Source organism: Phocoena sinus, chromosome 4 (genome assembly GCF_008692025.1).
Source record: "Phocoena sinus isolate mPhoSin1 chromosome 4, mPhoSin1.pri, whole genome shotgun sequence".
In the NCBI taxonomy this organism is placed as follows: Eukaryota; Metazoa; Chordata; class Mammalia; order Artiodactyla; family Phocoenidae; genus Phocoena; species Phocoena sinus.
The window spans coordinates 62078659-62093588 of NC_045766.1; the positions used below are offsets into that span (position 1 = coordinate 62078659).

The 14930-nt window shown below is 37.5% G+C and overlaps 1 protein-coding gene across 1 annotated transcript in view; it reads left to right on the forward strand.

The window, feature by feature from the left end:
- VPS8 (VPS8 subunit of CORVET complex) overlaps positions 1-14930 on the forward strand; it is a 308471-nt gene that overhangs the window by 137706 nt on the left and 155835 nt on the right. Inside the window, 3 exon segments of the mRNA XM_032630703.1 lie at positions 7142-7213; positions 13067-13186; positions 14259-14315. Coding sequence (XP_032486594.1) covers positions 7142-7213; positions 13067-13186; positions 14259-14315 — 249 coding nt within the window.

Below are 14930 nucleotides of genomic sequence, written 5' to 3' on the forward strand. Positions count from 1 at the left end.
AGAACAATTAGAAGGGGAATCTAATGGAGGGTTCAGGAAGGTGTCTTGGATGAAATGATGTCCATGGTGAGTCTCAAAGGATGTGCAGAAGTTAGGTTAAGGATAGGGAAAAATATTCTAGGCAGAAGGACAGACTATGTAAAAAGGCCTGGAAATAAGAGCAATGTGTATTCAGGTAATTGAAAAAATTCAGTATGGCCACATCTTTAAGTGGAAGGAAGCCTGCAGAGAGAGAAATTAGAGAGTTAGGTAGAGTCTGAGTTTTGTTATCCATGGTAGGAAGTTTGGACTTTATACTAGAGCAGCAGGTAGCCGTTGAAGCCTTTTAGGTAGAAAAATATCACGATTTGTAGTTTAGAAAAATTCCCTCTGGTTGTTGAATGGAAAATGGATTGAAATAAGATAAGATTGGAGGCAGGAAGATGTTAGCAAAATTTTGTGGTAATTTAGAAAGAAGGTAATGGTGGCTTGATTAGGGCAGTGACAGTGGGGGTAACCAAGACATGAAAGGATTTGAAAGATATTTTAGGAGGCAAATCAGCCTAAGATTTAGGGCTTAATATACAGTTGGATGTGAAAGATAAGACAAGTAGGGAAGCATCAAAGATTCTTAGATTTCTGACCTGGTAAACTGGATGTATAGTGGTTTACTTGTGGATTCACCAGGAAATCAGAGGAGAAACAGATTTCTTGGGAGATGGATGGGGTGGGGGTGGTGGTGTGCAGAATAATGATGAAGTGTGGTAGAGGTAGAAAATTTGCTCTCTTTTGGACTTAATGAATTTGAAATGCCTAAAAGACAAGTGGAAGCTTCCTTCTGTGTGTGCATCAAGGGTTGGCTGCATTCCCAATTATTACAGCTGGAGAAATGGGTAAGATGTAGGATCCTAAATTCTAGATTCACTGCCTATTATGTCTACCATAATTGATTACTCATATGACCTTCCTAATTAGTATACCTTAATAAAAAGAACATTTTCAGGGAGGCACAAAAGAATTTAGATGACAGACTTTTAAATCATATTTTCCCACCTTTAAAAATTTTATATTTATTTCAAATGAGGTTTTTAAATTTAGCTTTCTTGAGGTACAGTTTATACAAAATATAATTCATCCATTTCAAGAGAAGAGTTTGACAAACATATGCAGTCTTGTAACCACTACCACAATCTAGATATAGGACAAAAGTTCACTTTTGCAGTTTAGTACTGAGTCCCTTGCCCCTTGCAACTGCTGGTCTGCTTTATGACAGTATAGTTTCGCCTTTCTAAAATGTTATTTAAATAGAATCATACACTTTGTAGTTTTTTCTGGCTTCTTTCACTTAAATTAATGCTTTTGAGACTTATCCATGCTGTGGCTTATACCAATAAGTTGTTCCTCTTTATGGCTATGTAATTTTCTATTTTATGGATATATAATTTGATCCATTCACCAATAGTTGGTCCTTGGGGTTGTTTCCAGTTTAAGTTATTATGAATAAAGCTATTATGAATATTTACATAAAGGCCTTTGTGTGGACATATATCTTTATTTCTCTTGAGTAAATACCAAATAATGGAATTGCTGGGTCATTTGTTAAGTGTATTATTTTACTTAAGAAGAAACTGACAAGACTTCTCTAAAGTGGTTCTACCAGCTTACATTCCAGTAGTGTATGAGAGTATCAGTTCTTCATCTTCTCTCCAACACTTGGTATGGTTGATCTTTTTTTAAAAAATAAATTTATTTATTTATTTTTGGCTGCGTTGGGTCTTTGTTGCCGCATGTGGGCTTTCTTTAGTTGCAGTTAGCGGGGGCTACTCTTCATTGTGATGCCCAGGCTTCTCACCGCGGTGGCTTCTCTTGTTGCGGAGCATGGGCTCTAGGCGTGTGGGCTTCATTAGTTGTGGCATGCAGGCTCAGTAGTTGTGGTGCACAGGCTTAGTTTCTCTGCAGCATGTGGGATCTTCCCGGACCAGGGCTCGAACCCGTGTCCCCTGCATTGGCTGGCAGATTCTTAACCCCTGTGCCACCAGGGAAGTCCCTGGTTGATCTTTTTAATTTGACCATTCTAATAGGTGTATAGTGGTATCTCATTGTGGTCTTAATTTATATTTCCCTCCTGACAAATAATATTAAACATCTTTTCATTAAAATATATTAGGAAAGAAGTTATGTTTGCCATCCATATATCCTCTTTGTTGAAAATATCAATTTTTTTTTTGCCGATTTTTCCCCTATTTTAAAAAATTGTTTTCTTGTTCTGAGAGTTTTTTAATATATGTTTTTTTTATCAGATTACGTAAGTTTCGCATATGTTTTCTCCCAGTCTGTAGTTTGTCTTTTCATTCTCCTAACAAGGTGTTCTGAATAGCAGAAGTTTTAAATTTTGATCAAGTCTAATTTATTAGTTTTGTTTTATGGATGTTGCTTCTGGTGCTGTATCTAAGAAATCTTCACGTGACCTAGGGTCACAAAGATATTCTCTTGTATTTCTGTTAGAAGTTTTATGGTTTTAGGTTTTACATTTAGATCTGTGATTCATTTTGAAGACATTTTTGCGTGTGGTACAAGGTTTAGCTGCAAGTTCTTTTTTCTTCTTTTGCGTATAGATATTTAACTCTTACAGCACCATTTGACAAAAGACTGTCCTTTCTCTACTGAGTTGTCTTTGTACTTTGTCAAAGATGCATCATCTGTGTATATGTGGGTCTGCTTCTGAACTGTATTCTATGCCACTGGTCTGTTTGTCTTGATGCCAGTACCACACTGCCTTGATTACTGTAGCTTTATAATGAGTATGAAAATCACATTATGTTAGCTCTTCCATGTTCTTGTTCTTTTTCAAAATTACATTGTCTTTTGTAGTTTTGGGTGGTTTTTTTTTTGCATTTCAATATGAATTTTGAGTTATCTTGTTAATTTCTACAAAAGCCTGCCTGGATTTTGATTAGGATTGTGTTCAATGTTTAGTCAATTTAAGAATAGACATCTTAGCAATACTGAGTCTTGTGACCCATGCAAAGGTATACTGTTCCATTTATTTAGGTTTTCTTTAATTTTTCTCAGTAATATTTTATAGTTTTCAGTGTAGTTTTCTGAGTGATAAGGATTCAATGTAATGTTTCTCTACTGTTGTACAATTTAAAATTCTTGATAAAGTAAAATAACACTTGCCTCCCACTTACCTTGCTTTTGTATACTGCCATAAGGAAAACTGATGTCAACCTGACTTTTCTTAACTTTCCCAGGGGCTTAATCTTTTTTCCTAGAGGACCAGAATACTTTTTTCCTTATATTTAAAGACTAATATTTTAACTCTAAAATATTACTCAGAATTGACTATTTTGGGTCAGTTTTGCCATATATGTACTGTGGGCCTTTTCAAGTATGTGAATTCGAGTCTTTTTATTTAAAGAAAGTTTTCTTGAACGTAGATTTAAATACTTTTTCTGCTTCGTTATTTTGTATTTCATCTTCAAAAACTCCAGTTATTTGTATATCTTCTTTATCTTCTATATTTATCACCTTTTTTTGCTTTTTTATTTCCTTCTTTATTTAATTTCATTTTCTTGGTTCTTTTCATTTACATTCTCTATTTCTCTTTACAGTGCTTTTGGTAATATCTGTTCTCCCTTTGGTGGCTTGTAATTCTGTCTTCATTTCTGAGATGACTTTTTTTTTCAGTTTTTGTCCGAGTTCAGTTAGCTGCTATTTCCTATCTTCTTGCTCTTTGTTCATTTCTTTTATGAATTCTTAAATTTATGGTTTGTGATGTTCTTTCAAATCTGCAATTGTATGTTTAAATATATTTCATATATGTTGGGATATTGTTATAGTTTACTTCTATCTTGTGACTAGTTTTTATTTTAAATGTTTTATTATTGAGTGCCTTCATTTGCTGTTTTTATTGTCTTTTTTTTTTTTTTGCGGTACGCGGGCCTCTTACTGTTGTGGCCTCTCCCGTTTCGGAGCACAGGCTCCAGACGCGCAGGCTCAGGGGCCATGGCTCATGGGCCCAGCTGCTCCGCGGCATGTGGGATCTTCCTGGACCGGGGCACGAACCCGTGTACCCTGCATCAGAAGGCGGAGTCTTAACCACTGCGCCACCAGGGGAGCCTTGTCATTTTTTTATGTTAGATTTTTCTGGACTAGGAATAATAGGTGACCTTGTTGGATGGTGGGGGAAAATTACGTACTATTTTCCGCATTCAAGTATCTTCTTTATTTGCTACAACCAAGTGCAATTTTTTAAATAAATAGTGTGTTTTGGGGATAGCCTATCTTCTCAATCTTTGATAGTCTCTTGTTTTAGTAGGACCTTTATCTTGAGCCACTTTCTTCTTTACCACAAGCCTCCAAGGAATATCTCTCCATTCCCTTTTCTATGTTAAAAGCTGTATCTTACCAAGGCCTCCGATCTATACTTGCCAGACCTCTTCCTTTGTTCTTCCTATTAGCCAGTGTGCTGATCCACCGGGTTGCAGACGTGACCTCATTATTTCCTCACCCAGGGTGGATTTCCCTTTTCTTTTGGAGGTGAATTCCATTTGATATTATAGGTATTCTGTTCCTACTGAAACCTCGTCACACCCTCCTTTCCTCTACCCAGTTCTGTCCTGACCTCTTTTTGGTTTTATGGGCTTTGGAGCCAACTTTGCTAATTTGGGATGTTTACTTTCCCACTTTTATGTAAGTTGAAGTATGTAACATTTGTTGTCCTTCTGGTTTTCCCATTAGCCTGGGTTGGGTGATTCTTTTTGTTCTTTTCTACATACACGGATCTTATTGGGAGATGTGTGAAGCTGTTAGGTCAGGGGTTCACAAACCACAGTCTGTAGACCAAATCCAGCTCCATTTGGCCTCTGGCTTGTGTGAGCTAAGAGTAATTTTTTTTTTTTTAAGGGTTATAAAAAGAGAAGACTATGTCGTACAAACCACATGTAGCCCACAAAGCCTAAAATATTTTCTCTCTGGCCCTTTACAGAGAATGTTTCTTGACCCCTGGATCAGGCTTTAGCCAACTATCATTATCTTACAGAAACCCTACAATAGTTTTTAAGGGGCTACAGAAAGAAGTTTTTTTTTTTTTTTTTACATCTTTATTGGAGTATAATTGCTTTACAATGGTGTGTTAGGTTCTGCTTTATAACAAAGTGAATCAGTTATACATATACATATGTTCCCATATCTCTTCCCTCTTACGTCTCCCTCCCTCCCACCCTCCGTATCCCACCCCTCCAGGCGGTCACTAAGCACCGAGCTGATCTCCCTGTGCTGTGCGGCTGCTTCCAAATGTAAGGTAGATAGCTAGTGGGAAGCAGCCACAGAAAGAAGTTTTTATGACCAAATTCACAGGTGACTTTGGTCTTGAATTTTAGGTCTACCTTTGCACTTCACAAACCGTGTCATTCTCCATTAGGACATCTTTGCATATTATTCCTCTAACAAGCATTGTATAATTAGAAGCATCTTTGTGGAATGATAATGTTTTAACATAAATGTGCCATTTTGGTGGTAGCTGTTAACTACAATCAAAATATGTCATTATGTGTATCACAACATTCATAAGAAAGTATATCACCACTTAATTATGTTTACAGAAGTAAACTTGCAATATGTGTTTCAAAGCAGTGAATACATGCTGCCAAAAGGAAAGTGGATACAGAAATTCTTTTTTACTTGCTGTCAATGCTGTAGTTGTTTAATACATAAGTTAATTCTCCGTGGTTTTGTGTTTAGTTGAATAGCAGTTGTATTAGCAAATAGTACCTTGTCCTTGTGACGGCAGAGTGACATCTCATTTTGGCCACACGCCCTGGGAAGGGGGTGTATGCATTTGTGTGAGTGTGTGCGTGTTTGTTGTTCTCATAAACCTTAGAACTGAGAGACTTTCTAGACCATCTTTCTGTCTTCAGGCCAGGTCATATTTAACCCACGTAAGCATCAAAATACCCTCTGTTTGAATTTTCCATATTAAAAGTTCCTACAAGTCCCCTAGGTAACTCATTTTAGCTTTTCTTAACTAACTGGCAGCAAAGCATTCTAGTTGAAGAAGAAAAATTTTTTAAAGATTTTATTTTCCTCTGTAATTAACTGGACAAATCAGTAGTTGTTGTTTAAAGTGCTTACTGTGTCAGACAAGAAAAGGGAAGGAAGGACATGCTAGTAAGAGAACAGCACGAGCCGAGGTACTTTGGAGAAGCTGGGGAAGCTCAGGGCCCATTTAAAGTATTCTGGTTTGAATGTAACTATGATGTAGTCTTGAAAGTTTGTGGCTTTGAAATTCTTTGTTAATCTATTGGGACAATATGTAGTCTATTTTTTTGCTTCAGGATCGTAAGCAGTAAATTATTGCTGTGTGGATTTAAACATTACTAAGGGCCAAATGTGCTAAGTGAAAACCATAGGCAGATCTTCAAGTCTTTCATCATGCTTATTATTCAGTAAATATTTTCATTTAAATTTTTTTATAGTGAATATAATTTCAATTTCTTCATATATGCATCCTGTAGCTTCTAGGTATTTTCAGAATCTGGTGCTGTCATATACGTGGGTGCATGTTCTATTCAAAATATATTTGGCTGTACTTGAGCAGGGGCATAAAATCAAAAATGCTGTACTTGGCAGTGTTTTGAAAATAGAATGCCTGTTCTTTGTGTGTATCCTTGAGGTTTTTAACATTGTGACAGAGCATCATTTTTTCCAAGTTGTCATGGAAATCATGAAAATTATTTTTCATGACAGTTAGCAAACTGTATTTCAGTTATTATTTCCAAATAGCATGGACGGAATGATGGCTGAGCATGTAGCATGTATTTCATCCTTTTCAAACCCTTGCTCACAAATTGCCTCTTGCCATTAGTGTTCTTTCTTTTTCGTTGCCTGTAAACTTTGCCTTCCTTTCCTGAGTCACTTTCTGGTTATATAGTAATCACTATATGTTTATACTTTTTATTTATTCAGAATACTATGCAATATTGAATACTGTAGCTTTCTATTTAACTCACTAAAAATAACTTATTAAAGGTATATCAGGAAAAACCAGATGAGGAGTGGTTACCTTATTTGGAACCTGACTATTAAGAATTTAGTATCTTGTTTCCTTGTAAAATTTCCAAATAATACTTACTTTTATACATTTCTTTTTCCCTTTCAGACTTTTGAAGATTTTAAAAATGACAAGCAAGCTGTAGAATATCAACAACGTATTGTGGATATTTTGTTGAAAGTAAGTATTCAAAGAATATATGTCTTTGTATTGATGTTTATATTAAGAAAACTGAATTATTTGATAGCAAGTTCTAAAATAATCTTGTTTAATAAAGTAATATGTTGCAATCATTTAAAAATTTTATTATGCTGTCTTAGTACTTTATTCAGCTTTTGAAGACAAAGCATTCATTCAAAAACTATAATGTGTCTCAGCTACAGAGCGCTACTCTTGAGAAATGCATATTGTGATAATTCCTATATTAGTATGTTTACATTCAGAAATGGACACTAACTTCAGAATGCTTTGAGAAATAATTAATGTGAAGAGTCTCCTTCTGTCTCATACCAACACCACTGTGTTGCTAAGGTAGTGCCATACATAGTTTTGCCATGGAACTGAGATGATGGTGACACTTAAGAATGATTTGAGGCACACAGAGATGATCATCCCAATCTAAATCTAACTAGACTCAGTTGAAAGCTATTTTGAGATTCATACTGTTGCTAGTGAATGATTCCTTTTCTGTCCATCTGCATAGCTTCAGCCACGCCAGTTTCTTCTTGTAGTTGAAAGCTTAGAATTTTCGTCCTGTTCATTTGGCTATAAAATGGAGATTTCATCCTCTTAGTAACTTTTAGATTATTTTGGACAAGAGACTAAAATTAAAATATTCTCTAGTTGTGCATAACATTAATGCATTAATTACATTTATAATAGTTCTTCATAATTTTCAAAGCTCATTTATATACATGATCTTATTTGAGCTATTTATTGACCTTGTAAGATAGGCAGTGATGAATAAGAGAATAGAATTGCTAAGCTCCCAAATAATGCCAGTTTGATCCAGGTGGCTAGTATGGTACCTTCCCAAATGGTCTTATTCTTGTCCTTTTTTTTTTGCCGTACGTGGGCCTCTCACTGTTGTGGCCTCTCCCGTTGCGGAGCACAGGCTCCGGACGCACAGGCTCAGTGGCCATGGCTCACGGGCCTAGCCGCTCTGCGGCATGTGGGATCTTCCCGGACCGGGGCACGAACCCGTGTCCCCTGAATCGGCAGGCGGACTCTCAACCACTGTGCCACCAGGAAAGCCCCTCTTCTCCTTCTTTAATTCATGATCTTACTTCTCCTCTACCTAATATTCTTCTGTGGCTCCCCCTTGGCTCAGTTGAAATTAAGTTCTGCTGTGAGAGAAAGTTCAAAATAGTAATAGCTTGTTATGGAAATCTAGTTGTCTCCTATAAGTCTGGAGGGTAGGCAACCTGATCTAGTAGAGTAGCTTCACAAACGTATCAGTGATGTACATTCCTTCTGTCTTACTGCTGTTATTCTTAGTATGTGGTTCGTGTCTTTTGGCCCAAAACGGCTGCTGAGGCTCCAGCCATCACCTCTGCATTCTAGCCAGCCTGAATTTAGAAAGAGATGAAGAAAAGTGTTCTTTCTTTCAGAAAATTTTTTAGAAGTTGTACTGCAATTCTGCTTATATCATGTTGATCCCAGCTTAGATATATGGCCCCTTAGATGCTAAGAGAGACTGAGCAATGTACTCTATTTTGTGGGTGGCCATGTGTTTAGCTAAAAATGAGGAGTTCTGTTTCTAAATTAGAAGGAAGGAACAGATGTTGGAGCACAAGTACTAGTTTCTGCCATACCCATCTAAACTGTTTAACACCACATCCAAGATGCTTCTATATTTTCTGGTCCCTGACTACTTCTCTATAACTGCTCCCCTCTCTGACCCTCCTCACTGCCCCCACCCCTGCCATTCTGTATTATGAACTCCTCAACAGTTTTGTTTTTTGTTTGTTTTTGTTTGTTTTGGCCACACTGCACAGCTTGCAAGATCTCAGTTCCCCAACCACGGATTGAACCTGGGCCACGGCAGTGAAAGCCCAGAATCCTAACCATTAGGCCACCAGGGGACTCCCTTCTCAACAGTTTTAAATTGTTGGAATTCAGTGAACTTTCTGTGTCACCTTTACAGCTTATGTTCTTTGTGTGAGTTTTCTTTTATCCCACCATGCCTTTTCTTTCCCTTTCCCTGCCTGGCAAATTCCTAGCCATTTTCCAAGACATAACTCAAATAACATCCATGAGAAACTTTTAGAACCCTCTCTCACACTTCCAGGTTGATTATTTGCCCCTTCTCTGTGTTCATGTAACACTTCATGCTACACTTGGCATACTGTAGTAATCGTTTACATGTATATTTTCCTACCTGGAATGAATTTCCTGTAGGTAGCAACTGTAAGGATTTTTTTTTTTTTTTGGTCATTGTTTTAACATGCCCAGAAACAGAAACACGTCCAGCACAATGCCTGCAACCTGGTAGATGTTCAAGAAATGTTTGCAAGTTGATTGAATTAGAATTCAAATTTAAAACTGTACTAAGGGACTTCCCTGGTGGTGCAGTGGTTAAGAATCCACCTGCCAATGCAGGGGACACGGGTTCAAGCCATGGTCTGGGAAGATTCCACATGCCACAGAGCAGCAAAGCCCGTGTGCCACAACTACTGAGCCTGTGCTCACGAGCCACAGCTACTGAGCTCATGAGCCACAACTACTGAAGCCCGCACACCTAGAGCCCATGCTTCGCAACAAGAGAAGGCGCTGCGATGAGAAGCTGGCACACGGCAACAAAGAGGAGCCCCCACTCGCCGCAACTAGAGAAAGCCCACACGCAGCAACGAAGACCCAGTGCAGCCAAAAATAAAAATAAATAAATTAAAAATAATAAAAATAAAACTGTACTAAGTTGGAAGAATGATCCAAATGAAGGAAATAAAGCTCCATGAAGTACTTAAACTCTTACTGTTGGTGAATTGTGCTCTTGTATATATATATATTTTAATTGAAGTAGAGTTGATTTACAATATTGTGTTAGTTTCAGGTGTACAGCAAAGTGATTCAGTTTTATATATATATATTTTCAGGTTATTTTCCATTATAGGTTATTACAAGATACTGAATATAGTTCTCTGTGCTATACAGTAAATTCTTATTGCTTATCTGTTTTATGTATAGTAGTTTGTATCCATTGCTCTCATACTCCTGATTGACCCCTCCCACCCCCTTTGCCCATAGGTAATCGTAAATTTGTTTTCTATATCTGTGCATCTCTTTCTGTTTTATGTATAGATTCATTTGTATTATTTTTTAGATTCCACATATAAGTGATATCATAATATTTGTCTTTCTGAATTACTTCACTAAAGTATAATATTCTCTGGTTCTATCAATGTTTGCTGCAAATGGCATTATTTCATTCTTTTTTATGGCTGAGTAATATTCCGTTATGTATATAAACCACATTTTCTAAAGCCATTTGTCTGTTGGTGGACACTTAGGTTGCTTCCATGTCTTGGCTATTATAAATAGTGCTGCTGTGAACATTGGGGTGCATGTATCTTTTCGAATTAGAGTTTTCATCTTTTCAGATACATGTCCAGGAGTGGGATTGCTGGCTCATATGGTAGCTCTATTTTTAGTTTTTTTAAGGAACCTCCATACTTTTTTCCATAGTGGCTGCATCTTGTATATTGTTTTGATAGTATTTACCTAGGGTCAATGAAGAATGAACTTTTGAGATTATTTTCTCATTTCTGATGATAGAGTTGTACTCATTTGTTAAAGTGTTTTTCTGAGGGAGCATAGGCAAGGACCAGAGAACAGGTGAGGGAGCATCAAACCTCAGGCATTATCATGGGTGCTGAATGGCTGCAGATATAGAGGGGGAAAGCTGTTAATTTGTGACTTTTTATAAGATTGCTCAGAAAATTTTGTAAGCATGGTCTCTGAAATTGGTCAGAGAGGAAATGAAAAGAAGCTAAAATTTCTAGGATGATAACTTGCTGAGGTAGCAAGGGAATGGGCTGTGAGTTAGAACTGGATGATAACTTGCTGAGGTAGCAAGGGAATGGGCTGTGAGTTAGAACTGTTTCCTTTGAAGGTGTTTCTAGGATCAGATAGTTAAAATTACACTTCAGAGCAAAAGAAAGAGCTGAAAGCAGAGAAGGGCACTAGTTGGGCCCTGAGAGTTGAGTCTTGGAAAGGACCTGCACACTGAAAGGGAGTGATGACTGGGTATTTTAAAGCTATAGAAAGCTCTTTGAATATTATAAATTGGAATTTAGATACACACACAGATTACAACTTGAAATATCCTCATACTCTAGTAATGATTAATTATGCACTTGAGCAAGCTGTGACTGCTGGATTAAAAGCAGGCATGGTAAAAAAAAAAAAAAGAAAGGGACATAGTGCTTAGCAAAGTAAGAAAAGGTAGGCTAAAAGCTCGGCCCCAAGGGAATGTTTTATAGGAGAAATCTTATACTTTATCTTTGAACGGAAAATGAAAGGGGGGAACTTAGGACTTTTCTCTAGGTGAGATGGGCTACTATTCCCTAATTTGTTTTAGAGTTGCCTCCATAAATTCGTCTAGTCCAAAACAATACCTGGCCTTCCTTCCCATACTTTTGCATTCTCCCTCTTTGTTAATGGCATCATTCTCCTCCCTGCCTGTCAGGCTCAAGACCTGCCATTTTTCATTCCTCCTTTAGCCACATGTTTCCACACATGTGAATACTTGCCCTGTCTCCTCTCTCTCTGCAGTGTCTTTTGCATCTGTTTCTCCTTCCCTGTTCATTATCACTGCATTGTTCTGAACCCCTCTGTCTCTCCCTTGGACCCCTGAAATCACATGCATCTTGGTCTCTGTACCTTTTATCTCTTGCTTCTGTTATTTAATCCTAAACACTGCTGATGGGGTGATTTTCTGAAGCACAGTGCTGATCATGATCAGCTCTCCTCATTGCCCCTTTAGAAACTCCTCAGTTTTTGGTGGAATAAATTCTACATTCCTTAGAATGACATTGGAGGCCTAATCTTTCCTTTCGATCTAATTTCTTCCTCCTCATGCATGCTGCTGCATTCTAATGAAACACACAGTTTCTCCAGACAAACTTGTATTTTCCTGTGTTCATGCTTTTGCCCCTACTCTTCTCTCTGCCTTGACTGCTCTTTCTCCTGACATTTCCCCCTGTCATGTGTTCCACATGGGCTTTAAATTTAGCTTAGTTCAAAAGCTAGTTTTCTTTTTTTTTTTTCAAATTTCTTCTCTAACCAGTTGAACTAAATTTCTCCCACTGTGCTTCCATAGTCATTTGTTCCTTTATAATAGTGCTGATTGATCACATTACGCTTTTTAGTTAAGATTTGTTTACCTGTCTCACCTTGTTTTCTGGTTCATGATTCCCTTGAAGGCTTCTACCATAGCATCTTACTCATAGTAGTAGGTACTCAGGAGATGAGAGGTCACTTAAATCAGAGGACTGATTATGACTTGATAACTCTATGTGGTTGCAAAGAGCCTGTTATATGAAACCATCTGTTCAAGAAACTGCTTATAGACAAGGCAGAAGCCATTCACTTCATGTTTTCGTGGGCTGGCTGAGTTCTTTTCTGGGATACCTTCACTCTCAAGTTATCTTACTTTTCAACCCCAGGGCAACTCCCTTCTTCCTGTGTTGGTGGACAAATTTTTAATAAGGCTACTTTAATTTAAATTAACTTCAGATTCTCTTTTAAGAATTCAAGAGGGAAACATGATTAATATTTCTTTGAAATCCACCTCTCTAACAATTCAGTTCTTATCCAACTTGTGCCTAAAATTATGCCAAAAATTACTGTAATGCTTTCAGGGTGTGCAAGTAGTTGTGCTCCTTCTCTAAATGGTATTGAACTCAATTGTTACATAGCCAGTAAAAGAAGCTTCGAGTCTTTAGTACTGAGGCTTCCCCCAGCTTCTAATTATTTATTTTTCTGTGTCAAACCAGATGGCATATTGAATAAATGGTCTCTTTTGCTTATCAGGTTATGGTGGAGAATTCAGATTTTACTCCCTCACAAGTAGGGTGTCTGTTTACCTTCCTTGCCCGGCAGCTTGCAAAGCCTGACAATACCTTGTTTGTAAACAGAACCCTTTTTGATCAGGTGAGCATCTTTAACCATAAGAACTAGAATTGTTTTTATTTACGGTTCATAGAGAAATTCACTGGATTACATGGTTTCTTAATATAATAGCCTATTGGGTAAGTGTCTTACCAGGTAGAAGCTTTTTCACCTTTCAGTTTGGATCTAAATTAGTTTTTTTTTTTTTTTTTTAATGTTGTGTTTGGGTAGTATGACTGCCTAGTAACTTGGTATCATGGGAGTATGGTTTGTGGAGATTGGTTTATATAGATTCTGTTCTCCCAATTATTCTGTTGTTCTAAATTGCCTAGAATTCTTGGCTTAAGAATTTTCCAGTTTAATAATCACCCATTTCACTGGTAGTAAGACTATGCTGTTGAGTATCTGGAGGAGAGATTACTTTTCGAAAATCTGAATTTACTTACAAATGACTTTAACTGTGAAGGTATTTCCTAATCCCGGTTAAATATCTCCGCAAAGCCACAGGTGGCAAAGAAAATACTTTTTATCTGGAGAAAGTTGCTAATAATGACCAGCGTTTATTGAGCACTTCATAGTGCCATGCTCTGTTCCAAAGTTTTATATGTATGTGTTAACTCCATACTCCCAGTAGCTCTGAAATTGATAGTTATTACTCCCATTTTTCAGATGAGGAAACTAAAACCTGGTGAGGTTAAGTCACTCATCCAAGGTCGTACTTAATAAGTGTTATTATTAGCAATAAATATTGTTGTTAAGTGTTAATAAGGTTAGGATTCAAATTCAAGTGGCCTGACTCCAAAGTCCATGCTTTGTGTGGTCCACAGTGTTGAGGATCTTAAAGTTAAGGTATATAGATGATGCTGGCTTCCAGTCATGTTTCTAAGCAGCAAAGAAATGTGTGTAAGGTATATATTAAATTGCTAGCATACCTGAAGCCTGCTGTGTCATCTACTATACCAATCAGTTGGGAAGATACCATATACCTGTGGTGTTCGTTGAGCCGAGTGTGAATGAATTGGTGATATAGAAAGGGTAGTAATGGTTTTCATTATGACAGTGGTGTGGCATGCATGCTGGTATCCAATTAAAAAGATACCTTTTCTTTGACCAGGTCCTTGAATTCCTTTGTAGTCCTGACGATGACTCCCGACACTCAGAAAGACAGCAGGTATGAACTACTGGCACTCATCTTGCTAAAGAATGAGAAAGAAGACAGAGTAAGCCAGAAAGAACCTTTCTGTACTAGACCTCACTAGACATAAGGGGAAAATGACTTGTGCCAAACCGTAATACTAAGCTAGACAGTGGCAACCAGAAAAGAGTGTGGATGATTGTTAGTTTGAGCCTCAATCAAACTAAATTCCTAGGCAGACTGGACCTGTCTTGCATTCAACATGACATCAAAGAGAATATAAACTTTATCCTTCTCCTTAATGACCAACGGTTGGCACCTGTTGTATGCTGCTTTCCACCAGTGTCATTAAGCTGGTAACCACTTCTAGTTGCTATGGCCGTGAACCAGAAAGGCTTCAGGATCCTGAGTATTGGAACACTCAGCTTTTGGGAGTGCCACTACACTAGTGCTCAACATTTCTGGAGACTAGAATCCATCTGTCTCTCCACTAATCACTGTGAGAAAGAAATTGATTACCACTTCTTTCTACTTAGCCACTTTCTTGAGGGTCCTTTCTAGATAGGATTTCTTGAAAGCTTACCCATTGTAATTGTGAGCACTAAGAGAGGCAGTCTATTTAAAATTGATAGCAAGACTTTGTCAGCTAAG